General features: G+C 42.4%; 1 protein-coding gene across 1 annotated transcript; it reads right to left on the bottom strand.

Annotated features, from left to right (window-relative positions):
* Positions 1 to 2644: 2644 nt before the first annotated feature.
* LOC308315642 (rho-related GTP-binding protein RhoA-D) lies at positions 2645 to 25950 on the bottom strand. Its single transcript, XM_080763726.1, has 5 exons — positions 25811 to 25950; positions 13064 to 13219; positions 9211 to 9331; positions 5575 to 5705; positions 2645 to 4876 (listed from the first exon to the last, which is right to left on the bottom strand). The coding sequence occupies exons 2-5, from the start codon at positions 13217 to 13219 to the stop codon at positions 4703 to 4705; spliced, it is 582 nt and encodes a 193-aa protein (XP_080619852.1). The 5' UTR covers positions 25811 to 25950; the 3' UTR covers positions 2645 to 4702.
* Positions 25951 to 27570: the final 1620 nt, after the last annotated feature.

The raw sequence follows: 27570 nt of genomic DNA, 5'->3' as shown, positions 1-27570 counted from the left end.
TCACCCCACCACCGTAAATCCAGACTATGTATGAGCCTTTAGCCTGACACTTCACTTCATTATTCATTAGCGATTCAGGGCTGGAGCCAGGCTTGAAGGGACTGGTTCCTTGGGACTAAAAGTAAAATCATAATTGTGGATCATCGCTGTGGACTTTTTTTTCTTCCAAATTCCATTTTTGCCACGGACATACAAAATGAGTGGACAATAATATGACCTGAACACAAAGTCCTGAATGAACATAAAAGGTCTCTAACTCTTTGAGTGTACAAATGGAACCAAATGAACCTGCAAGGGTCCATTTGGTTCCATTTCTATATGCAAAATACGATAAGGGTATCGCAACAGGCCCACCTTTGCCATCTGTGGGCCAGTGGCCTCGCTCTCTCCGTCTCTCCTTCCCTCAAGAGTCAAGGGGATCCTTGCGAGAACCACTAGTACTAATTAGACTCCTAATATGCCATAGTTTCGTAGTAAATCAGTGTCATACATATTCTGAAGAAAACCTGGAGACTTGACATTCAGTAATTGCGTCTTGTGATTAAAATAATAACATTATAATGGTGTGCCAAAAAAGAAAATCTAAAATTTGCCAGAGAAAGACCAAGTGTTGACACGGACACATTTGTGTACAAAGGTGAGAATGTTGAAGAAATGTAGAAACTTCCTCCACTCATGTCCTCATTGTGAAATTCCATTCTGCTTTTCAAAACATATCATTTTAAGTCATTTAAATTTTCCATTATCTTTTGCCCTACTTTTAACATTATTTCAAACAGTAGGCTACAAAATAATGTTGTAAAAATGTGTGCTGAGCCTGGCCATAGTATCATGTATTGTACTGTATGCTAATGCTTTTGGCGTGCCCTTTTGTGGTTATCACCCGATAATCAAGAAAATGTTCGTAATCAGCACCTTAGAAATACATGATATGTTGAATGACACAGAAGTATGTGATAATCGACATACTGGTTAAATCCGGAAGAGAAACTATGGGAGGGAGCGTTTGCTTTTTGTGTCACTGATGTCAATGACGGAGGAATAGTTCACCTAACAATGGAAAGTATGTAATTATCTTCTCACTCTAATGACATTTGAAACAAAAGGTGGAAATGGCCCCATATCTATACAGCTCCTGCAGCATAAAGAATGTCTTCTGAAGCCAAATGATGACACTAGTAGTGGAAAATGACTATATTTAGACCTTTTTGTTTGTTTACTATAGACAGTTTTCTAAAAACACAAACAGCTATGCACTAAATAATGGTGTAAATGGGTGTTTTACTGTTTGTGTCCTCTCATGTTTGACTTCACCTACAGTACATGTGTGTTGCATGAGTTGTAGTCTGTGGAGTAATTTTATGGTCATCCTTTGCCCTTTTTTGGAACTCAATGACAAGCAATTGTTTTGGAGAAAGCTGCTACAAATATGTACTGACAATCTCCCTTTGTGTTATAAACTGCGAACAAAGACAAAGAGATTTGTTTCACGTCATTTTCACTTTTGGGTGAATTGTTTAATGACTTCACCATCACGAAAGGCTGTTTAATATGCCAGATAGGTTGGCTTTAACAAAACGTGTTCCCATTTATTGGTTAATAGTTATGCTTCCTTATACATGTAATGTTTGGAGACACTTAACAGCCATACTTTCTTTATTGTGTTTCTTACATGTCTTTCAGATATACATGACCATATGATACCACAAGATGTCACTGTGTCCACACTTACAGTAAATGAATTCAGGGGTGAGGCAAGAGGTGAACTAAGGACAGATATCCCACCCTTTTTGAAACTAGCTCCTTGCCACTCGCCCTACACACTTCCACTCGGTTTGAGCATAGATATATACATAATAGAGACGGCACCGGGATTCCCCTCCCATCCAGTGCTGTCTCTATGATTTATATATCTATGCTCCAACCAAGTGGAAGTGTGTAGGGCGAGTGGCAAGGAGCTAGTTTCAAAAAGGCGGCTTCTCTCATGAGTAAACATCCCCTTGGACATGTTTAAGCTCATCACGGCCTCCATCCTCCTGTTCGGACGTTTTGCAGTGATCACCGATACTGTAGGTAGGGGTGCAACAGTTAAACGAATACTTATAATGTAATTGATCATCAAAAATAAAATAATGTCCGGGTCCATATTTTGGGCATGTCATTATAGCAGAATTTAAACATTCAGTGGGGAACATGTATAGCATGTAGTGAGCTGAGGTATACATTGAACGGTCTGTCCCCGTCTGTCAAATAACGGATTCAAGAAAAGAGGGGTTTAATTACTTTAATACTTGGTATATCAATAAATGTGTGTATTGTGTTCATGTCAAGGTGCGGGTTTGTCCACACGTGTTCAAATACAATGTCCATGTATTTGAGAATGACCGTTTACCCATTTATATCCATCAGAATAAATGTTTTCCTTCACTATTCATGTTTCACACATTAATTTATTTTGGTAAATATCGCCATTAATGCGCCAATATCATCAACCATGTACCGTATCTCTGTTCAAATGTATCGTTACACACCCCTATCTTTTTTTATGTACCGGTATTACCTCGTTTTCCTTGCTTACTGTAAACCGCTCTGGATTAAGACTTGTCTGACAAATTGTAAATAAACAAGCAAAGACATGTTGAGGTTATGTAGCATTTCAAAAATATTTTATTAACATGTTTGTCTTACCCAGACATTAAACACCACACCCCTGTCCTGTTTGTAAAGAATCATCACAATCAGCTTTTTCTCCTGACTTGACTTTAAGGTCTTTAGCGTGTTCTAGGCCTGCATTACTGTTAAAAGGAGATGGGCTTATTGGCCAGTTATACTGCCCTCTGATCCCAGCTCTCAAGGCGTCTGATAGAACTGGACAAGTGTATGCAGGATTGCCATTCTTGGAGCTTAACATTGACACAGTCTACACACACTTACCCAGTGATCTGCCATGAGCTCTAGTGTAGAGTGTTAGTGAGGAGGATACTGAACAGGGTTGATGCTCTCTATCCCTTTCCATCAACCCTGATGTCAGGAAGTAGCCGTTAAGACTCACAGCTCATTAATCATCGCTTTTGCATTAGCAAACTGATTGTGAAACTCAAAGGGGCGCTTTAGAGTTGATAATGTGGGATCCATCTCAAACCTTTGAGGACTTCTCAATAAGAAAAAAAACTTGGTCTTGGTAGGAATTATATCACATGGTTATAATACAGCTGGTTGGCTGGTGTGTAAAATCAACATGGCAGTTGAAACAGCCAAGGTATCTACTGATCCATGGTTTAAGAGTTGGCACATTGATAGCGTGTGTGTGTTTGTCAATCAAGCTGCGCAGATCCTTGTACAGTATATATATATATATATATATATATATATATATACATACATACACACAGCTGGATAATGAGCCGCCTCAAAACGAACTGTCTGTCTGAGTGGCAATGTTGGCGAGCGCAGTGGGGATTAAGTCCAGCACACCACATGATATGCACTCCCCTTTCAATTAATGAAAAACAAAGTAACATCGCATAACTGCATAATGGGGTCTGAACGAGCCGTGCAGAATTCAGAGTGGGCACGTTATGGGAGGCACTGGTGTGGCCTGGTTCGTGTGTGTGTGTGTGTGTGTGTGTGTGTGTGTGTGTGTGTGTGTGACTGACTGAGAGTATTGTTTCCGACAATAGGCCACTGTGTGCGGTGCCAGCCTATCCTTTCGCCCATAGCAGAGACAGAGACAGAGCAAGGTGCATTCTGTAAACAGCCCTTACTGTCTGAGCTCATGTAGGTTTCAACGAATGAATATACATCCAATTTGAGTTTAACCTAAATGTACAGTCTTTGATGTTAGTGGAGAGAAGGAGGGGGGGGGGGGGGGGGAAGACGTGGGGAGCTCTGCCGATTCAGCATACTGGAAATCTCGGGGCGTAAAATGAAATGGGTGTGGTAAAATGACCGGAGCATGAAGACTGAAGATGATGTGTGGAGATACATGGACACAGGTGGGGGTTCCATATGAACATTTTACCTAGTCCCAACACAACGAGCCAAATCTAAAAAGAACACTTTGTGAGAAACGGTGTGCCTTTTGAGGTTGGCTATAGGCTGGGAGATACCGATTTAGAAGGCATTTAGTAGAATGGGCCTCGGGGTCTTTATGGGTTTAAGGGGTGCGTGTGCGGTGAGCTTCTTGGTCCTTCTCTGTAAACAATCATCACAGAGGCAGTGGCAGGATGACTGATATATATGTAAAGTATATATATATATATATGCACATATAAATACAAACATACATTCATACATACAGAAGGGGGGTGGGGGGACTGAGGGAGACAGGCTCCTCACACAAACACGCTGGTGAAGAAAGAAACAAACGAAAACCAGCAGTGAATGGAAGAACAAAGCATGAACAACGTGTGTGTGTGTGTGTGTGTGTGTGTGTGTGTGTGTGTGTGTGTGTGTGTGTGTGTGTGAGTAGTAGAAGAAAACAGAAAAGTACAAAAAAAAGGCTGATTTGTTTTGCTTTTAAACAGGTGTTGTCAGTCTTTCGCATTTGCCTGTGTGGCAGATCTGCGTTTGTGGTGTAAATATAGTCCAAGAAAGCCATTGGTTGGTTTTAAAGGTTTTTCTCCATGGATAAGGTTGTGCTGCGGGGAGGTCTTCCCTCAGTCGCTGATTGGTTGGTTTGGTTTGGCCCCGTTTTCCCTCTTCACAGCAGCAGGCAGACGCCCCTCTTCTTGCGCTTGCGCACCTGCAGCGCCGCCCTGGTGGCCATTTCGAATACCTCCCGGACGCCATCCTTCGTCTTGGCCGAGCACTCCAGGTAGCCGAAGGCCTGGATGCGGTTGGCCATGTCTCTGCCTTCCTCTGGCTTCACTGGCTCCTAAAACAACCAATGCACATCAGTGGTGTTGGAGCCAGTTTTATGTTTCCTTTATTTGTTGAGAATGTTATAATTTGGATCATTAGAAGCCTCCACCTCAAATTAGATTCCCTGGTATGTCATGTTAATTTAGTGAGCCCTTTTGCACTTCCTGTATAATTTCTCCCCTTCAAAGTAAAACCTCCCCTGCAGTGATTTGTAACTTTTATTTGTAACTTTTATTTTGAAAGGTTCACTGGGAGACAGGAAGGGCCGTAGCTTGTTAAAGGTCACTTTACATGCATTTAGAGACAATAGGAAATGTTTGGTGAGGCTGGGGAAGCATACCGTTTTTGACCGCACGCGCTTACTCACTTATTATTTAATGTTTTGTTTGGAAAGAATAAAGAGTCTTCAGTTAAACTACTACAAACCCTCTCTGCAACTTTTTTCTATTGAATGGAGTACGAGTCAAACACCCCAGGGCCCTCACCATGTGGAGGTAGAGGTTTGGAAGTCGAATGCCTCTACAAGTGGTTTAGAACAGTGGTTCTCAACCTGTGGGTCAGGAGGACCCCTAGTGTGTGTGTGTGTGTGTGTGTGTGTGTGTGTGTGTGTGTGTGCGTCCAAGTCAAAATTCTAAAGTTGTAACTGGTTACACAGGAGTAACATGTCTTACTGGGTGCTGCCGATAAGGTAATATCAAGATATACACACACCTGTTTCATCTTGGCCAGCTCTCTGCGTGTGTGTTCATCATTCCTCAGGTCCTTCTTATTCCCCACCAGGATGATGGGGACATTGGGACAGAAATGCTTCACTTCAGGCGTCCATTTCTCTGGAATGTTCTCTGTAAGAAACAGAAAGACACGTTGTTAGTGGTTCCATTGAAGTCCAATCCTGCTGCTGCTGTTGTTGTCCACTTCACACACACCACCATTTTTGCCCTACAAGGAGTATTGGGAGAGTCCTTCCCCTTGTCACAGTGTGGAGACATTTATAAACATCCGAGAGGCCATTGACCCCGGGGCTGATTCTGAGAGTCCAGCCCAGTGCTGGTGAAGACCAGTGTTCTTGTTTCCTCTGTAAGGAGATGCCATACAGTTTGGAATGTTAGCTGTGGTACAGCCGAATCAAAACAGTATGGGAGAGAGCCCCGTGGTGGTGGCTTTGTCAGAGGGGGCTCTATATACATCATGTCAGCCAACAGGGACAACTTATTTAAAGATTTGTAGGATACCGAGAGCCTAGCCAACAATACATGCAGATATGTGCCCGTTGGCTTACAGGAAATGTCAGAGCCTCTAGTTTGTAGCTGTAGAAATCTATTCTACGACATTGTCTGTGTCTTTATGCAGATTAAGCTACTGCATGAAAATAAATGGTGCCAATGCAGCAGTCAAACAATGTTGGCCGTTTAATGTAGAACACTAAACACCAAACATCAAAAATGCATGACATAAACAATGCATGACAAACAGCAAACTAATGAATCTACACAAGTTATGCAGTAATACAAAGTACCATGGCACGTACATATTCAATCACACTGTACTGTACTGTACTGTACTGTACACACACGTAAATGCTCATACATGTGTATTGAGCCATATATACAAGCCCACAGGCACAGTAGAATGCAAGGTCAGTTATACATTTATTTTATAACCCCATTTCTTATCTTTCGTTTATTTTGCTGTAGAGATAGGTGTCGCAGTCCTGTCCCCTCTTGCGGTATTCATTTCCCTGGGGATGCTCCAAGGATTACTTTGCACCAAACTATTCCTCTTACTCACCGATGTTGAAAATCTATGAAGCCGATATGTCATAAATCCTCACCTTACTTCTCCGTACTACCCTCTTCCATAAACTCCCTTTTTACAATGATTACAATGTTATGTAACCTGCCATTGTGTGAATGATAGCAGGCTACGGATTCATTTTGGATAGCTACAGCGAATCTGTTGCATTTTACCAGTGCAGTCTTGCCTACACTTCATGTTGTTTAAGCACTTTCAGCCCGGCGTCCCTATTTTGGGCAGGTCATTGTAGGCATTAAAAAAAAGTGAAAGTAAATTAACAAAAGAATGGAGAGAGAATATGGGAAAATAGGTGAGCTTGTAGATCAGCGCTATTTGAGCCATTCGTCATATGAGGAAGTATATAGGGCGTATATAAGCGGTTAATGCAGTGCTATGCAAGGCGTCTCATCTGTGGCTTCTTCCAGTACATTCCACTGACTTCCAGCACATGGTGGACGGACTCGGAGGAGCGCGGTCACCACGCGGTCACCACACCTTGTGCTTAACCCTTTTAGACCCCAGAACACGATTCTACTAAAGTCTTCTAAATCATGGCAGCTTTCCGATTAGATAGCTACATAAAGTGCTATGTAGATGGATAGCACTTTAAACAGACGTATAGCAGACAGCACTAGAATTGCATTTTATGTAGTCATAGTACTTTATAGTATATACTAGTATGTATAGTATAGTATGTTTAGTTTATTTATATAGATATTCCACGGTTAAGTTCTTAGCTTACGCATGTTTCATGATAACTACTTTTTATGTATGTGATGTATTGCCATGCTTTTTGTTCTTGCTTAATGTAAATCGCTCTGGATTAACCCCCATCTGAAAATATGTTGTCTCAGGCCTCCCCAGAAGTAAAGTTAAAAACATTCATATTCAAAGATTTGCTCCATAGTTTCACGATTTTTCAAAAATAGCAGATCTACAAGATCGAGCTTGTAGATCTGCTATTTTTTGCTAACAGCTGAAGTTTAAAATAATGGTTAAAAGCGTATACGGTGACACAACTGCGTTCCTGTCCTAAATGGGTGAACGCTGCCCTGGACAACTGTGGTTCGTCTAGGAAGCACAACATCCCGAATGTCCCGTCCCCGCCCCGTCCAAAGAATGGGTTCATGACTCTGTCCATGACTGGACAACACTATGCAGATAGGCCTGTCACAAGTAGATCAGCCATTTCCACTAGTATACTTTTTCTTTTACTTTGTCTTTTTTGTATAGTTTATAAGTTATAAATGTGTCAGTCGTTTCTTTGTATACTGTATGTAGCAACAGTATACAATACCCTGTGCAACTTCAAAACTAAACGGAAATGTCATTTTTATGTTCCAGTGTTCAATGACAAAACAATTAAATCGTTAATCGCAATAATTTGTGTGAAAATGTAAATGTCAGTAGCACAGTAGCCATGACAGTTTGGCATCTACATTTTACTACAGCATGTAGTACAGTGTTTGAAAAGAGTTGAAAAATATGCAGGTGAGCAAACTCTTCTCCAGTAAATGTTGCATGTACACACGACCTGAACAGGTCTCGACATGTACCTTTCTAGTCGAGCTGTGGAATGATCAACATTTCTTCTGGCTCTGGGACGGCCCTGTTAGACTTCTTGTAAAAGAGGTGACCAGGTCTCGGCTTTAAAAACAAAACACCTTGCCAAGAGGTGGTCAGGCTGGCCAAGTCAGAACTATTTTTAAAGCAAGAATGGACCTATGGCCCACATACTTAATCAGTACAGAGAATCTTTCTTGTGCTGCATTCACATGGGGATCAGGCAGACGGCGAACTGGAAGTCATTTTAGTGGACGAGAGAGCAGGACGGTAAATGGAACAGGACGGCCCGGGCAGCCAGAACCGGCGACGGCAACGGCAGACGGCCTCCCTCAATGTTAAAATATGTAATCTTTTTACCGTTCCGTGGTGTCCAGCAGGTTTTGCCGTTTGCCATCTACCGCTTGCCTGATTCCATATGAATGCAGCATTACACTGTACTTGCTTATCCTTTACTGGATACTGGACTATTCTGTCTGTTATAATCTTCTTGCAATAACTATTACTATAACCTTAAGTCTTATTTTATTCCACAATATAGTCATGTCTTGCACCTTCCTACCTACAGGAGTACCTGCCTAGATAGTAGATAATTATGTCCCAAACAGACCCCTCAGGTCCTCCTGCTCGATGTGCCTAAAAAAATGGCAACTTAAAAAATACGGTATAGTAGCTTTCCGTTTCTACGGACCGCCGGTGTGGAACAAACTCCCACTAAAGCTTCGACAGGCGGCCTCTGTAGACATTTTAAAGCACAGCTCAAGACCTACTTCTACTCTTGCTTTTAGTTGAGCCTTTAAAATCGTTGTTATTCATGTCCTCCCTGTATTGCCTTATTCACTGCTATTATTTTAATAGCTTTAATGCCTTTTCTTTTTTTTCTCTATTGCTTTGTAAAGCACTTTGAGCTGCATTTCATGTCATGAAAGGTGCTATACAAATAAAGTTGTATTATTAACATTGTTAGCAGCCAAGTATGTCGAGCCTTACCTAAACTATCAGGGCTGTCTATGGAGAAACACATGAGGATCACATCTGTGTCGGGATAGGAGAGAGGCCTCAGTCTGTCATAGTCCTCCTGGCCTGCAGTGTCCCAAAGTGCCAGCTCCACCTGAGAGGATCAAAATCACACTTGTGTAAGTGAGGTGCGCTCTTATCATACATCATCACATTCCATGGTACACACAGACACACAACGTTGGGAACAGGAGGCCCCTCAGAAAAGAACATCATATTTACTTAACATAAAACAGAGAAGAGAGGTTCACCTCATCAAACGATCGAGTCTTAGATGAGGGGATTGGGGATACAGCCAGGGTGTCTCGCTCATTTAGAATTAAAAAAGCTAGATAATATATTGGGGCAATTCATGCCTTGCTTGTTATTTAACCCATTAAGATTTTAGTGTTGGCTATTAACAAATAGCAGATATACAAGTTCACAGCACGTCACTTCATGCTGTGTTGCAAGCTTGTATGTAGATCTGCAAGTTTTATAGAATCATGAAAATTTGCCCAAATCTTTGACTATTATACATTTTTTACTCAAATCTTTACTTCTGGGGGTCCCTGGAACACAGAAATTGTTGAGGTGGGGAGTCAGTCACCAAATACCTTTTGAGGGGTCCTTGACATGAAAATGTTTGAGAATCACCGATATCGTAACACAAAACAGATTTAGAAGACATTTGTAGAATCGGTTTCAGGTCTTAATCGGTTAAGACAGAGATATAGCAGAAGGCGGAAGTGGGAGAAAGAAAAGGAATAAAGGGATTGAACATTATGGGTTCTGACAACCAGACCTGTAAAAACAAACTCCCCTGAGCAGGACATGGCTGTCTTCCTGGTTGTTATTAATCAAACCGCTCCTAAGAGGACTCTATCTGGGCTGATCTATAGATGGAACAGATAACTCTCCAAAACAAAACCGGTACTGCAAGAAAACGCAGCACGCATTCAGTCTGGGAATGTGCTTCGCAGGAATGTCTTATGTACAGTAGCCTAGATATGTCACTTTTCTCGTCATGTGGCCTGTAAGCTGCCGAGGCCGGTGGTATAAAAGTCTGCCAACTGAATGCAGTTGGCAGACTGCATTCACACAGTATGCATCTCAGTCGAGACAAATGGCAATAAGTTGAGTTTTGGCAGACTAGATCAGCTTTTATGCATTGCTGCCGCTGCTGAATGGGTGTGCAAAGACTTTAGTCAGGATATAATCCCCCAATGGTACATAAAACCAGATGCTGGTAGGTGGGGCTGGGTGGTGACTGGGGTTGAGTAAGTAAGTCATAGAAATGCTTGACATTTAGTGGCTGTGAATGATGTTTGGTCGGGCCTACTATAGTTGCTACATCTTCTATCCCAGTGGTTCCCAAACCTTTTCATGTCAAGGACCCCCATATTGACACTAATTAGCCGGCGGACCCCCATTTGAAAAGATATGCCAGGGAGGGACCCCCATAAGAGAAGATTTGTACGGCTCTAGCAGTGATTCTCAACCCGTTTAATTTCAAGAACTGAATTATACTACGGTTCCCTATTTGATGGCATTGGCAAATACTTATTTTCTATCAACTACACATCCCATCAAGCCTTGAATTCATGGACATTACTTTGTTTGTGTCACATTCCTGACTGAGCCAATAATTTGATGAAAAATTAAAAAAAAATATGGAAGACGCTTGTGGACATTTCGCTAGTTTGACAACTTGCACAAATGCTCCCAAAAATAGCCCATCTACAAGCTCTGCATTGAGAGCTTGCAGATGGGTTATTTTTGCCGTGCAACATACGTCCATAGAAGGCATTACATGCTGGCTTCTATGGAATCCATCCAACTGACCGAAATCAGTCGTGGCGACTCAGAAGAGAACTATAATCCATGCACTCTCCAACTCTGTCCTGGCATTCTGTCACCACTTGGGGTCTCCCAGGAGTCAGCAAATAACTCGGCCATAATTTAACTTTCATCACTGGCCTCATCAGTATAGACCCCTGGGGGTCTCCGGTCAACTAAAGGGTTTAAGTGGTTAAAGCAGTGCTAGAGCCAAGCACCATGTTGCACAAAATAAAACCCTCAGATTTCAGGAAGTGAGCTGATCCAAGGTTTCACAGCCCAGGAAATGGGGACAGGAAATGGGGCATTAGTCATAATGTATTGTACAAAGGTGGGTAGGGAGTGCCGGGGCTTGCGCAGGAAGGAAGTCTGTGACGTTCCATTTCCTGTTGTTGACTGCAAGGTCTGCACTTCCTTGCCAGCCTCGATAGAGACGAGGACTTCCTGTCTGCGCTGCCCACTCATCTCCCCCTCAACCACCATCCATTTCAACCTCTCTTCTATCATTGTTTGAACTAAAAAAGACTTCCCGTGCTCAGCTTTTTATTTATTTATATTATATTTTCTGCTTTTCTGCCTTTGATAGCATTAAGTAAAGATGGACAGGAAGAGAAGGAGGAGAGAGAAGGGAGAGACATGCAGCAACAGTCGTCATGAAAGGGACTCGAACATGTGACGCGCTGTCAGGCCAGAGCCTATATGTGGCATTTGCCTGGACCACTTGGCTTGTGAGGGGGATTCTAAAAATGTCTTCTAAATCCAGTTTTCTGAAAAACGTATGTTCGTTGCTATATCAGTGGTGCTCTAACTTTTTTAGGTCAAGGACCACCAAAATTATATGCATTTGCTCCAGGACCCTCATCTCAAAATATTTTGTTCCAAGGACACCCAGAAGCTAAGATGAGTTAAAAAAAAAAAACAGAACAAATCTGCAAGCTTAGCTGACACAAATGGAACAGATCTACAAGATTACAGCATGTGATTTTATTTTATAATTGCTGCCCATTTCATGTTTATCGTGCCCTTGGTATAAACTCATCAGGCTTCTGGTTCATTATATTTCGTATTTGTGAAAAAAGCTGAAAGTTTTACCGTAATTAAATGTGCAATACTGTGTAAAACTGAAAAAGCACAGCCCCCCCAAGCATTAGGACCATATCAGTCACCAGAAGCAGGGACATGTGTTGTCAATGAGTCCAACATGGTAAAGAATAAAGATTTGAACTTAAACAGGCTTCAAACTGAGGGGAGTGTATCCAATAACATGAAGGTGTCCACACAAATGCCAGAGTAAAGTGAAATAAATACCACTTTAAGCTCTGCACTAATACATGCACACAGCCACACTACAGTTATAGCCTGGTGTCTTTCACACTCCTCCTCGTGCCATGTTAAGCGTTTTGTTGATCATCATGAAGAGCAAGTTTATTCTTTTGGCTTTTATTTGTCCCTTCTGCTCTGTGTGGGTCGGGGACTGAGCCCCATCCTCTTGTGAACTAGAGAAGAGGAAGAAGAGGACGGAAAAACAAATGGAACCAAATGGACCCTAACGGGTTCCATTTGTATTTTGTACACTCTCAGAGTTAAATTAACATTGATTTTACAATATGAATTTGGTCCCAGAGATGAAAATCCCATAAAATGTAGGTCCGTCCATAGCCCAATGGATGTCAAACTCCTTGAAAGTCCTTGAAATGAAAATGGTTGAAAATCACTGCTAGAAACGTGAAAATCCTATGGGGGTCCTTGGCATCTCTTTTCAAATGGGGGGTCCACGGGCAAATAAGTGTTCATTTGGGGGTCCTTGATATAAAAAGATCTGAGGGATATTATAGCAGTATCATGTTACTGTAAGTTATTTTTATGGTATGCTACCTTTTTCCTACACCAAATCTCTTCGCCCCAGAATAAGGACGCTATGGTTCATGTGGTTAGATCCCACAAGTGCAGATCACATGTGTCGCTGTGTGTGTGCGCACTCGCGTGTGTGTGTCCTTCACGACATTACCTGCTTGCTGTCCACCTCAATGTCAGCGATGTAGTTCTCGAACACCGTGGGGACATAGACCTCAGGGAACTGGTCCTTACTGAACACGATGAGGAGGCAGGTCTTTCCGCAAGCGCCGTCACCCACGATTACTAACTTCTTCCTGATGGCTGCCATCTGCCAAAAAGAATGGAACACTTTTAACAACGAGGCGCCTTTAATATTTATTCAACGACATAAGAATAGAAATGGTGCCGTTACATCCTCCTCTTCACAAACAGTCGCAAACCGAAGGTGGAGGAAATCCAACTAGTGCTGCACAGTTAATAGAAAAAAGGTCGCGATCTAGATTCAGACACCTATGCAAGCTAATTTCTAAGTTTGAGCATTGGTTGGCTAGCCGCTGTCCAATTCATTTTAGTTACTCTTACGTGTTAAGTCAAAGACTTTGATGTTGTCCGTTCAAAGCCACAGTATTTGGCTCCAGGGCTGATGCCACATTTTGAATGTAGTAATGTTCAGCAACTACTGACTAAAGACAATAAATATTTTCATGAAAAAAAAAAAAGAATCGTGATCTTAATTTGTGGAGGAAAATAGAGATTCACATTTGAGCAAGAATCGTGAAGCACTAAATCCAACGTTATCATCTGCTGGACTCGGGAGCAGTCAGAGGCTCACTGTGTCTTACACGTTTCAAATATCTTTATTGTGAAGCACAGCTTCCCCGTTTTACCTTTTTTCCAAAAACAAACGAACCGGTACACACAAAATAAACAGGCACAATGAAATCAATACAATCTCAATGTCAGAATGGGGAGGTTCAACGTCTCACTCAAGGACATTTTGACATCAAGCCAAGAGGAGCTGGGGAACAAAGTGGGAACCTTCCATTTCTTCCTGAACCACGGGCCGCTAGTCACACATTCATACTTTATTTGATCCGCTCATGGTGGTGCACAGCAATTCATAATTACATGTCATGAATTCATGATCAAAACAACTCAATTGTTGGCCTCAATTAGTCTGTCTTATCTCTGACAAAGAGAATGCAGCATGGGCAAAATAGGAACAAACTCTCCCACACAAGCATTCGAGTCACGAGCCAATTCCTGGAAAAGCATGGTTGTAGCATGGCAATTCATGAAAGGGGGAGGGGAGGGGGCAATAAGTGGAGTGAGAGAGAAACCAGAGAGAGAGAGACTGAGGTACTGGTATTAAGAGGGGAGGAAGGGAAGGAGAGAAGAGGTGATTCCAAGTCTGTTGGGGGAGCCGCACCCTCTTCCCTTTCCTGGGCTGTGTCCTGTCCTATGTGGGCTAGGTGGAAAACAGAGCAAGGCAAGGCTGAGGGTTCGGTGTTGGCCTGGAAAAGAAGAAAGAAGGGGGGGGGGCAGCACACCAGAGTCCTGGGAACATTGCAACCCCACAAACACACAGGATGCAATGCTCTACATACTGTAGTGTACAGCTGCCTACGCATAGTCTCTCATACACCAGCAGCACCTCCTGGGAAAGAGAATGTGCTCCTGGCTGCTGCTGCTGCTACATCACCTTGGCCTAATAATTTATAGCACCGTCCTACAGGTTTGGTTGGTGACAGTCAGACAGTACTGCACAATTCTCTCTCCAATTCTGAGCTTGTTTTTTTTTCAGAGCGCAACACCCAAGTGTAACCAAACAGTTTTAGTCTAATCATAGCTTAGTCTCTATTTAGATTGTCAGTGAAAAAAAGGTTGTGAACAAACATTATTTGTCATAGTTGTAGTCGACGGAATGGAATTAACACTGCTCCACAGCCCGGCCTCAAAGAGACCAATTTCAACTTCAATACATTTTCAGCTCTCTGCCATTGTTGACAAAGTGCCCAAACCTGCCCTGATTACGAATGGATAAATAAAAGCAGTTGTTTCAGGACAGTGAGGACACACACACAGTACACACACAGTCACACACAAGTTTGTTTGCCTGTAAAGTGCTCTGAAATGGCACTGACTGAGGTCCTTGTCCACTGAAACTGAGACAAATTAATTAATCTACTGAAACAAATGTCTTAGTAGCAGGACAACACCTCCTGGAAGCAGGTCTTCATTTCCTAATGCAGTTAGTTGTGCCAAAACCACACCCTTTAGGCGTGATGTTTGAGGTCATGTTCTTTCGGTCCAAATGACAGCATGTAAAGTGCAAATTATTATCCTTCCTTAATGAAAACACAAAAACAGACTGATTGTGAATTTATCTATTATGAAGATGGTGCCGACTGGCATTTCACGTTTACTGTGTAGTAATTCTGCCCAAACCCGACCCAACGTTTTAGGACCGTGGACCGGCCTAAAATAAAAGCTATGCTAATTAGTCAGGCCTGATCAGTTAGGGCCGGGCCTTAGTTTTCACTTTTCAGGCCTGTTGAGAACTACAGAGTATTGAATTACTGCCAACTTTCAAACCGTTATCCTTCGACGATTAAACACTTTCTGGTCTAAATCTTGTTTTATGACTCTACAAAAATAAATCTCTTCACCGAATAGCCCATTTACAATTATACTTTTTCGTAGAATGTTATTTTCGCAATGCAACTTCACCATTGAACATTCAATCGTCTCTTAACATTGCAAAGCAGCCTGTGTTATGTAATAATTATGCAGGTAATTAATTATAGGTAGTAGACGTATAGCCTTTGTTAAGTATTCTGCCAGGCTTTTATAATAAATAAATACTTGACTGCATTTCTTGTCTTTTCCACTTCATATGAACACATGGAGACATTTTAACCGAGTAAAACGTTAAGAAATTAAATCGATTTCCGGCCGTCTGGAGGCTGGAGCAAAGGTCAATTACTTGCGGGCGTGGCGTTTGCATTATCCAGGGAAGAAAAATACACCTCCTGGAAGGGCTGGTACATTCTGCACAACACGTCTGGTTTCACTCTGCATGATAAGGAACACTGCCAGATACAACGGATGTACGTTTTGTATACGTCCCACTGTCCGTCCCACCGTCCCCCCTGTCCCCCCCACCACCACCACCATTCATTCACTGTATTATACTACACAATACAGCACATGCAGAAGGCCAGTATAGCACTGAGGCTTAACCAAGTGAATTATGTGCAAGAGCTAAATTAGCGTTTATATTGTTATCTTATCCTGTAGGCCAAGTCATGCTCACAGAGTCACAGCTTGTATTGGCCATCTAGGCATTTGCTTTGGTGCACTGTAATAACTAACTACCAACTGCGTTATTACTTATCCTCCACATATTTCTTTTAGTTGGCACACACACACACACACACACACACACACACACACGCTGGGTTGTCTCTGGAGAAAGCCACCTGTTCTCTGTGATAGCAGGCTGCTGCTTAACTCCATCCATACATCATACTGCCACTGCCTTAGGACAAACACACACACACACACACACACGTGACTTAGTAGCCACGGTACAAGCCTTTATATCCGCAGTAAGAGATAGCTTCACAAAATGGAGCTTGTGTTTTATTTCTCCCGACACGATACAGTAATGCTGCTCGTTCTGCTGATGGCTGGCTGGCTGGCTCAGAGTGCTGCCTAATAAAAAGTGCAGGAATAGATCTGTACTTTGTAGAGTGATGATGACGAGGGCCCCTTCTGGCCTGTGTGTTCCATTACATTACAGTGTGTTCCGTTACAGCAGTGGTTTTCAACCCTTTTCATATCAAGGCCCAATATCTATTCTGCATTTTAACCAAGGACCACCATTTGAGGACATTTAGACGCAAAACGAAAGAATATTTTGTTATCCTTGGATAGGATTTTGTCCACAGTTCCATGCTGTATTGATGTGGTGCCATAGCGATAACATAACAGGCAAACGGTCAAAATAACAGTCTCTAATTGTTTAGACTCAACTAAAAACAAGTAAAATAAGAATAAAAACCAATAATACAAATGAACCCTTACAGGTCCATTTGGTTAGAATAGAGATAAAGATCTATTTGGTTACCAACTCTCCATCATTTAGCTGGCGACCACCTGGAGCGCCCTCAAGGACCACTGGTGGTCCCCGGAGGACCACTGGTTAAAAACCACTGCGTTACAGGATAATAAAGTGCTATATTATGGGATTGTGAACCTTTCCACTTTTTAAATTTGACTTCTTCCTTTGGTTTGGTTTCTGGATGCACCGAAATTGAAATTCTTGGCCGAAACCGAATACCGAATATAGGAAACAGTTTGCCGAAAACCGAATACCGAATATCCGAATATGATTAATATTATACATCTTTTTTCCTACCATTGCTGTCATGGCCGTTCCTTAAAGCTACCTGATTTATGGCAAAATAAATGGTTATGGCAAAACTTAACTTAAATAATAATCATTATTATGGGTTCATAAAACATTTATTCAGCTCTTTTGAATGCATTAATTGCATACACTATTCGGTGATATATTTTCTGCCTATTTGGGCCGAAACCGAATAGGCCGAAAATGCATTTTTAGCCATTTTCTGCCGAATATTTTCTGCGGCCGAATATTCGGTGCATCACTAGTTTCTGCCCCTTGCAGTCAATTCAAACTTGACTGGCAAAAGGAGGAGTCCAATCCGACCAAACAAGACAGTTTTTTTTCCCGGTTCCTTTCCCATGTCCCTTTCCTGAAGTCAGTGTCTGACACTAAGATTTCACCTCCTCATTCCAACAAGTGTTTGCTAAAGGATAGGATAGTAACACTGGCCTGTGAGCGACGTTAATGTCGAGCAGAAACCTGCGCAACCGAAAGCACAACACTTGACGAAACCTCAAGGTCAGTCGGTGGTACCAACGATACAATGCCACGGATTGTGTTCAGGCTCAAGGTTTTTGCTCAAATGTTGCGCAAATTCATATGAAACATAAATATTACATTAATAAACCTCACCTCATTAAGAGATCAAATGAAAAGTTGAAACCCCCTGGCCTACACCACTCCCCAATGCAATTAACCCCATGGCCAGAAGCGTTTTAACATTGGCTTACTTTCAAATCAACTGTACAGTGTACTGTACACTAAACTTAGTGTCATTTTCAAGCAATAATTAATTATCCCTATGACTCGAGTTTCTTTTGCCATGGGGCTGCGTCGGCCGGAAAGAAAACTGAATGGTTGTATGCACTGCCAGTGCCACAAACATATCCAGTAATATACCATAGAGAACAGACAAAATGGATACGATGACGATTGCAAAGCAGCATGTGCTGGCTTGGTATGGAATTGCTCATATCTCTGACAATGCATGAGACCGTCAGAGACGCTGTAAACCAACCAGTTGAATGACAACTGAGCCGTGTCAAACCCAGGGTTACATGACTCACACATCACGTTCACAAAGCAATGGAGACTGCAGTGGGTGAGCCATCAGATTCTCTCTCTCACACACACACACACTCTCTGACCTTCCCATTCCCACGTGACTACACTAGAGAGAGTGTGTGTGTGTGTGTGTGTGTGTGTGTGTGTGTGTGTGTGTGTGTGTGTGTGTGTGTGTGTGTGTGTCTTGGGATACATTGGCCTGCCTTGCATAATGTTAGTCCCCAAGTGAGGTTGCAAAAAAGGGCAAAGTTCTCATTCCACTCTCAGCAACTAGTGCTGGTTTTCTCACAGGCAGGGTCTGGCGTCGGTCCCGTGCCAGAGTAGTAACACATTAGCCAGGGGCCATTCTTGTCCACTGGACAAGGGGGAGAGGTGGTTACTTACATTAACACACAAAAGCTTTATTGAGTTTCAGGAAGACTAGTAAAGAAAGAAGGAGCTCTACCCGTTCCTCAAAGTTTCAACCCACTTCCATTCACATGCATCTGTGACCACAAAGTATCCATGCAAATCATGTATTTGAGGACCCGTTTGATTATGCCAAGCACAGGATATTACGCCTTTTTATTGTACGAAAATAATTGTGTCAATTGGTATGGTATGGACAACTCTACTAATGTATGCTCAGTCATGGGGGCCCGAAAAAGCACCCATGCAAAAAACAAAAAGAAACTACAGAGAAATAAAAACTTGTTCTGGGCAGTATCATGTCAATGGCATTATTACTACTGTATGCTGAACAAAGTGCTGTAACATGCTGTACCTTGAGGTGGCTGTAGCTACACACCTGTGTCACATCTCACATGCAATGACATAATTTGCAATGAGTTAACTAATCTGTAACACTCCACTCTCTCTGTCTGAAATTATGCTGCTGTAAACTGCAGCAGTTTAATGATAAAAAAATAGATATACAACTAAAATATTTTGCCCATAAAGGAGGCGGGGGGGCCCGAAAACCAGCCTGACTAATTAGCATAGATTTCAGGCCTGACACCTGCCCTAAAACGTTGGGTCGGGTTTGTGCAGAATTTGAGAACTCTACACAGAGTGAAAAGTGAAACGCCAGTTAGCACCATCTTCACAATAGATAAATACACAAAAAGAACAGAACTATTTGAGAAACCCTGGTGGTGTAGCATGAGGTAAGAGCATGCCAATGTCAAACACCAGGAAGATTTAAACAACGTCAACACAGTGCTTACTCAGCTGACATGACATTAACCATATGAACCCTATACAGCCACCTCTACTCGTAGGTAACCTCCCCCCTCTTTTCCATTTACACCAAATATCTTCACGGGAAATAGCCTAAATCTAAAAGTTCAGTCACAATGAATGGTCCCGAGCTTTTATTTAGCTTTTATTTAGTTATTCTGTTAACCCCAGAATAAGGACACTAGCTAGATTAGTAGGGTTCAAGAGTTTTTTCAGCTGACCATTGACCAACCAACATATGAAGTTATGTTTATTTAATACCTCTCTCTCGCATTTTGGGGGCATGTCTGTTGGTAAATTAGCTAGCAGTAGGGATTACAGACAGTACAACATACAACACACTGTTGTGATTGTGTTGAGGAAAGAACCAATAATCTACTTAAACCCTCGCCCACGTCTCTCTGACAAACAGCAAATTCTTGGAAGAGGGAAAACGAATTTGCCATTATTAGTAACTCTGTTATCCTGTCGCATGTTGTACTGTACACTCGGTGAAAGTGAGGGCTGCACATATTGATTATTTTCTTAGCGAATCCATCTTTTACTTTTAAGAATCAATAGTTTTATTTGTCACTAAGTTTACAGGTAAACGCAATGAAAAGTTGATGTAAACAAAAAAAATCAATTCACTGAAAAATATTAAAGCATATTTTCTTGATATATATATAATTAATATTAGATATATATTATATCTGTGTGCAAATAATGTCTGACTTTTTATAATAGACTAAATGACAAGTCTGATAAACCACTTAAACCTGATGTTGTACTTCACCATATAATGGTGTCATGCTAAACAGAATAGCATTATGTGAGGTCAGTGTCTACTGGCATTGTGCTGCATGCAAAGTTTGACGCCCGATCGGTCGGACAAGCAGTGTAGGCACAGGGACACAACTTAAGCACACACGTACACACACACACAGATGGACAAACACACACACACACACACACACACACACACACACAGATAGACAAACAGACATAAGTATTCACCCTCTCATTGTCTGCCTCCTGGCCAAGACAATGACGACGATGACCAACAAAGGGTCACAGAAAGTTCACACGCAACATTAACTCTGTGTGTGTGGTGGATGAACCATGGAAGGACGTAAGCGCTGTGGAATGTCTCACCCACTTTAACACCCTTATCCCCTAAATACACAACACCCCTGGTCCCAATCAGCCTTTATCTCCACTTCTCTCTTCCCAGGTCCTCTTGCTTCCGTTCACTTTTTCCACTCACAGGCTTGTTGTTAACCACATGAACCCTACAGTTCCTATAGGCGATCGTCAAGCTCACAACACATCGCAAGTTAACGCGAAGATTCGTGATGCGAGCTTGTAGATGGGGAGATTAAAGGGGGCAGACGGGGGAGAAAAGCAGGTACCCACCCACCAGTCAACTAAGCATAGTAGTGTATTGTGGTGGTGAGATTATGCATGAAGGCATTAACCCATTAAGGCTTGAGGCTGATTCTCAAAAAAATCTAAATCCTTAATCCTAACAGTTTCTGAAAACCCTATGCTGCTACATTTAGTGGTGCCCAAACTTTATCATGTCAAGGACCCCCGAATAGCCAAAATATAAAATGATTAGCTCAAATCTAAAATGCCACAGATGGTTTCCCCTTTTTCTTTCTACAGCTTTCATAGAGGGACAGTAGACAAGAAGGCCAACAGGAAATGGGGGAGTGACACGCAGCAAAGGCCGTCGGGATCGGGAGTCGAACCCGCGGCACACCGCCAGACTGACCACCGGCCAAGGTGCCCGGACCGCTGAGCCACGGCCCAGGCCGATGCTTTTTCCCCGGTTTTAATGGGTTAAAATCTCCCACACACACCAAAACAATGTGTGTCCAAATGAGTGCTGTGTGGTATGTGCCTGTGGGTGAACACAACACAAGTTTAAAATAATGCTAGAGGGAGCTTGATTTCTCACCACACAGGGGTTTGTAATGTTTATATATCTCTCAACTCATTTGCATATTATACACACACCCTGCGGTGAGTGCTAAACTCTGGTCGACCTGACCCGATCATAGATACCACAGCAGTGCTGCAAACCGGCAAGCTCTAGTCTCTCCCATTTCTACCTTTTACTGTACTTCTACACTGCGAATGCATTGGGTTTTCATTTCCTGGGCCACTCGTTTTTCTGAAAGGGGGAGGGACTGCGGCGCTCTATAGAACCCTGACTTTTTAAACTAGAGCTTTCACCCAGGTCATTTTGGGGTCAAAAATACTGTTGAGAATGAGAAATATTGCTGCATATTTGGGCTCCCAAAACTATATATTTCAAACATGTTTTAAGTCTAGCTATATCAGATTGGGCTTAGACTTTCTGGCCTAAACCCTACAGTTAGCCTGGGGCTGGCTGGTAGTAGGATGCATGTAGTGAGGGAGATGAAATGGGTGCAGCAGGCTGAGCCACGGACCCAAGCAGACGTTTGAAATAGGACAGAGCCATCGAGACTCCCCCGGCCCAATTTATCACAGAGCTCAGCCTGGCTCAGAGTAGAGAGGAAAAAAAATATCAGAGATTTATCCATTCATCCACTCCTGAGCTTTCACCGCAGTTCAAACAGACAGAGATGGAGCGACGCAGGATGCAAGAGAGGAAGAGACGGAGGGACAGGAGTAGAAAAAGAGAAAGAATGGAAGACAGTTAGACAGAAGAGAGAGAGAATTGAAGCAGATGTGAAGGGGGAGATCAAGCACATTAGTGCTGCACGATTCTTGCTCAAATGTTTCTCCATTTTCCTCCACAAGAATTGAGATCACGATTTTCACACGATTCTCGTTTTTTCCCCCCCATAAAAATGTTTAATGTCTTTAGTCTGTAGTTGCTGAACATTATTACTCAAATGTGCCATGGAGCCAACTACTGTGGCTTTAAACAGACATCAAAGTGCTCGACTTAAACCTCTCTTTAAGTCTCTCTCTCGTTGCAAAAACATGAATTGGACAGCCAAGTAGTGCTGCACGATTCTTGCTCAAATAAAGAAATGAGATCGCATAGGTGTCACAATCTTTGTTTTCGGTTAATTGTGCAGCACTAAAGCACATCACTGAAAGTCTGATTAATATTCCACAGTGACGAAATAGGCCATAACAAGTGGATGAGAGGAACTTGCGGAGTTAGATAATCAGGATTTGCGGGGGGGGGAAATTATGACTGCATTTATTTATCTTCCCTGAGTCTTCTACAAAGACTGCTAAAACACGCAGATTCACTCCCACACCCTACTTGCTAATTCGCTGAAAAAGCTGACCCGATTGTACCCCCCCCCCCACCACCACCTCCACCATCATCCTTCTTCCTTCCTCTGTGTGTTCCTCTTTGTCACCCTCCCTCTCTCCTTCTGTTCTGCCTCCTCTCCTCCAGGCTAGTACTGTTCTAGGTCTGTCTCTGTCTAATCCCATACTCTCTCTCCCATTCTCTCTCTCTCTGTGTGTTGCAGTGTGATGTCACCATCAGGGAGGTAATGTTCTGTATCCTTAGGGTGCCACACTCCTCCTCAACCGCTGACAAGCACCAGCGCCAACAACAACTTCAAATATCTGAGCAATACACTATATATATATATATATTGATACCGTATCGAATCAATAGTGATATGAAGACTACCGTATATATATATATATTAGATATTGTCTGGAACTATGCCGATATGGCAGTAACTCCGACAGTGTGTAGCTTTTGCATACTGTGCCAGTGTGAACGCAGCATCAGTGTTGTCTTTTCCTGGTGCCCTATTTTATATTTTCTAACTTTTTTTTCAAATATTGTGACGTAAATGTTGAAACGTTTCTGCAAATTCTGCCAATAACATGCCAACTAGGGACCCACAGCAGGTGAAAGTGGTTAAATGCTGCCTGCATTACAGAACAGTGAAAATGTTCTGAACTTGCATGACTATTATCCTTTATCCACCTAGTTATGTAGACTTTACTCATTTATAAATAAATAAAGAATGAATACCTTTGTGAAAGTACCAATAATTATTATAATAATAATAATATCAATGGTGATTATATTATGGTCAAAATGTCGATAAGTGTACCGGTATATGCTGGAAAAAGGTTGATGTTGTCCATTATGGCCCAGGCCTAGCTTAAACACAGAGATAAAAAACAAACAGGCTAGGTGGATTAATACCAACATTGTCATTTGAGCAGTCCATCAGAAACAACGGATGTGTAGGAAGTTACTTCTAACAAATAGGAGCTTGGACAATAAGCTTTCTGAACGGTGCAGTGTCTTCGATTGAGTTTGACAGACGCTTGTGTTTAAAATGCCATCTTAAAAGCCACCATTGCATATTGCCTACAGTAAGTATGCATCTGCTACACTCCATTAGCAATACAATTTATGTCCGTCATGAAAAACAACACTAAGACAACAAGTGAGGCATTTCTCACAGCTTTGACTCATGAGATCTCTCAGTCTCTTTGCCATGTGATGTGACCATGACATTGATCACCTAGTAGACCACTGGTTCCCAAACAGTGGGTCGGGACCCATTTTTATGGGTCTCTTTATGTTTTGGTTTCCTACATTTTGTTGTTAATCATTTATTTCAAAAAATGTTCAACTGTGCATTGCTAGGTCAATTGGCCAAAGATACTAACTCGTGTATGGTAAAACGGAAAACAATTTCACTTTTTCTCCACCTTTCCTTTTGGTGCACTGTGTGGACTGTGTCGACTAGGGTTGGTCCGGACCGGTTCCTTAACAAATACCCCTTAACAGTCAGATTCCCTAGTAGTACTAGGCATTAACATGTACTAGGCTAGTACATGTTAATGGGCCCCAACAGGTCTGTAACTCCGAGATGAGATAAATGGATGGATGTGATTGCTTCGGTCCTGGTCCTGGATGATCCCAACCCTAATAGTGTCGACTGTGTTGTCATGCGAGATATAATTACCATGCCATTCTGTCTAAGACCACTACCTGTGTGAATTCTTGCTTGGTCAGCAGTTCTTCCACAATGACATCATACACGGTCCACAAACACACACATGCACGCGCGCACACAAACACAGGCGCGCACGCCAAGAGGATGTGGGAGAATCTTTGTGAGCAATGAGCATTCCTCCTCCTCCCAGTCTCAGTAGACAAGAAGAGAGGGAGGCAGGAGGCTGCTGCCATGTATTGTTGGAACACCCAGTGTATTACGACGTAGCAAATGAAATGGGGAGTAGCCCGCGATATTCCACACAAGTCGGAAGGTTTTTTCGCCAATTAGTTGGCGTTTATTTGCGCGAGAGCAGCAATGTGCCAAGGAAGGAGGAAGAAAATAGTTTATGGAACATGATGATCTTGTTGCTACAGCGGATCAAAAGGGTGTGGTGACTCCTCGGAGAAAGGAATGTCCTCAGGACAGAAAAAGAAAACGTTTAAGCAGCCGTTTAGCAACACAACAGGCAAGCAAAGAATGAAAGGTATTGTTTTACCCCCAAAAAAGGGTATTTTTTAAAAGGAAAGGTGTTGTATATCATCATCCCACTAAGTAGGCTATGCTATTGTTTTGCGATTCTTTCCTTCGCATTCCTAAAGTCTCCGGTTTCCCCCCGAAGAAATGTTTCGAATACCGATCGATTCTCGCTCTCACTGGCCAAACAGGTTCTCTCTCGCTCTCCGAGAATGACGAGAAACTTTTAACCACAACTAAAGGTAGGGCTGCCTGACTGTGACGTTGTCGTCACCGTTGGTGTTAAGATAAGCGAGTCCAAACACAAACAATGAAGCCAACCATAGAATCAAAGTTATTTTCTGTAAACCAACCGTTGAGTTTGTAGATTAGATGTGTGGGGGTGTGGAGCACTACAAATAAAAAACATGAACCGAAAAGATTTGTGCAACGGACGAACAAGCAGAGGTTGTTGGAGGAAGGAAACAGGTGTGTCCTCCTCCGATTTGACACAACAACGACGATCAAACCAGTCCAGAACACAATGTAATTCACTGTTAATTAATGAACATATTTTAGAGCAACACAAAGTAACAAGTCTCAACTCGCCGAGCTTGTTGATCATATAAATCCAGGGCTAACCGACATGCCTTCCTCCTTCAGAAAAGACTGACACCACCTACTTTTTCCTTCAACGCTCAAAACTCACTTCTGAAGTCGAAATATGCATTTAGATTTCAAATAACGGTTAAAAACAACTAACAGTGAACAGAACATGCGATTAATTGAGTTTCGTTCTCACCTCTCCCAGCCTGTGCTTTCAAAATCCAAAAGAACTCCCGTCTCGTCTTTTCTCGGATTCTCCAGTCCTGAGCCAGCCTAGTGTCGCCCTTCCCTTATTGCAGCGAGCTCTAATCAGGATGTATTGGCTTTGCTTTGGGGACTCTTGTCAGAGTTGCCAGGTTTTGTGTGAGAGAAAGAAACCCAGGTCTATGAATCTTTTAATAGGGGTTCCTGGCATAAAATAATTTCAGATGGATGTCCAACTGTCCATCCGCAGACAAAAAACACATTTTGGGGTCCTTGCCTTGAACCTGTTTGAGAACCACTGTCTTTCTATAAAAGAAAAATGTAATTCATATCATAATGTTTGTGTAACAATTTATAATCTGTTCTCAATAAAAAACCTATTTGACAAAAAGAAAAGGCCCTCGATCAGCTCTGAACTCGGTAGAATCTGCACCTGGCACCTGGATAGTTGATTAACTATCTTTACACCTGGGGAAAACTGAATCCATTCTCTTTGGATCAAATAGTAATCTCAGCAAGGCAGAAGGCTTCTTAGTTAGAGTGGGTGACAATATCACACAAACAAAGTCCACTCCCACAACACCAGAGGGAGTTCAACAAATGCATGTGCAACATTGCAACCTGCAGATTTGGATCAAACAAGGGACTGAATTAATTTAGCTCCTATGCCACCAAAATGGGGAACGCCCTACCAACAGCCATTAAGACATGTGAATCCCTTGACTCCTTCAAAAAGGCCCTTAAAGGGCACCTACGGACAGCTGCAATTTGAAACTGGCCCCCGTAAATAAAGTCTGAGTCCCCCCTTTTACCCTTTCTGTAGTGTAGGCCTATATTTTTTTCCCTTTTTACTTCCTTTATATGATGATTTCCTTTTTCTCGAAGTGCACGTCTCTAAATGTTCTGATGAATTGAAATGGTGGACCCTATTGTAAACACGTTTAATGTTTAATCATGGTGTCGTCCACAGTAGGCCTAACTTTTATTGTGCTTTTGTTTGAAATGTACCCATTCTGCATACTGTGAATACAAATTTGAATCAATCAATAATAATAATAAAAAAAAAAAAAACACACACACACACAACCCGCAACTACCAATATTTACAAGCAACTTTACAGAGAACAAGCCCAAAGTAGCTTATAATAAGCGTACATGGCAACCCTGAACAGAACGCCTCTGGCACACACACACACTATAGCAAAAAAGAACCTCCCACACAACGTCGATTTCACATCGGAGCGGCCGCACCCCCCCCCCCCCCCCCCCCGGACGCTATTGGCTGCGGGGACGTTTTTCAACCGTTACAAAGAACGGAGGTCCCTGCCCCTTTACGGTTAGAAAATAATGACATCATTATATAAGGAGGGGAGGGGGGCCTCCTGTGTGTGCGTGTGCGTGTGCGTGTGCGTGTGTGTGTGTGTGTGTGTGTGTGTGTGTGTGTGTGTGTGTGTGTGTGTGTGTGTGTGTGTGTGTGTGTGTGTGTGTGTGTGTGTGTCATGCAGGTATACTGGACATGAGAGTGCTACTAATAAATGCAGGACTGGACATAGTTATCCATCTCCTGCTTCACACACACACACACACACACACACACACACACACACACACACACAAACGCACGCACGCACGCACGCACACACACACACACACACTCACACACACACACACACACACACACACACACACACACACACACACACACACACACACACACACACACACACACACACACACACGTCACATCAATCA

Source organism: Protomyctophum bolini (assembly GCF_963924005.1).
Source record: "Protomyctophum bolini genome assembly, chromosome: 5".
NCBI classification, from domain to species: domain Eukaryota; kingdom Metazoa; phylum Chordata; class Actinopteri; order Myctophiformes; family Myctophidae; genus Protomyctophum; species Protomyctophum bolini.
The sequence above is the reverse complement of the archived record's forward strand: the minus strand, read 5'-3'. Positions and strand labels throughout refer to the sequence as shown.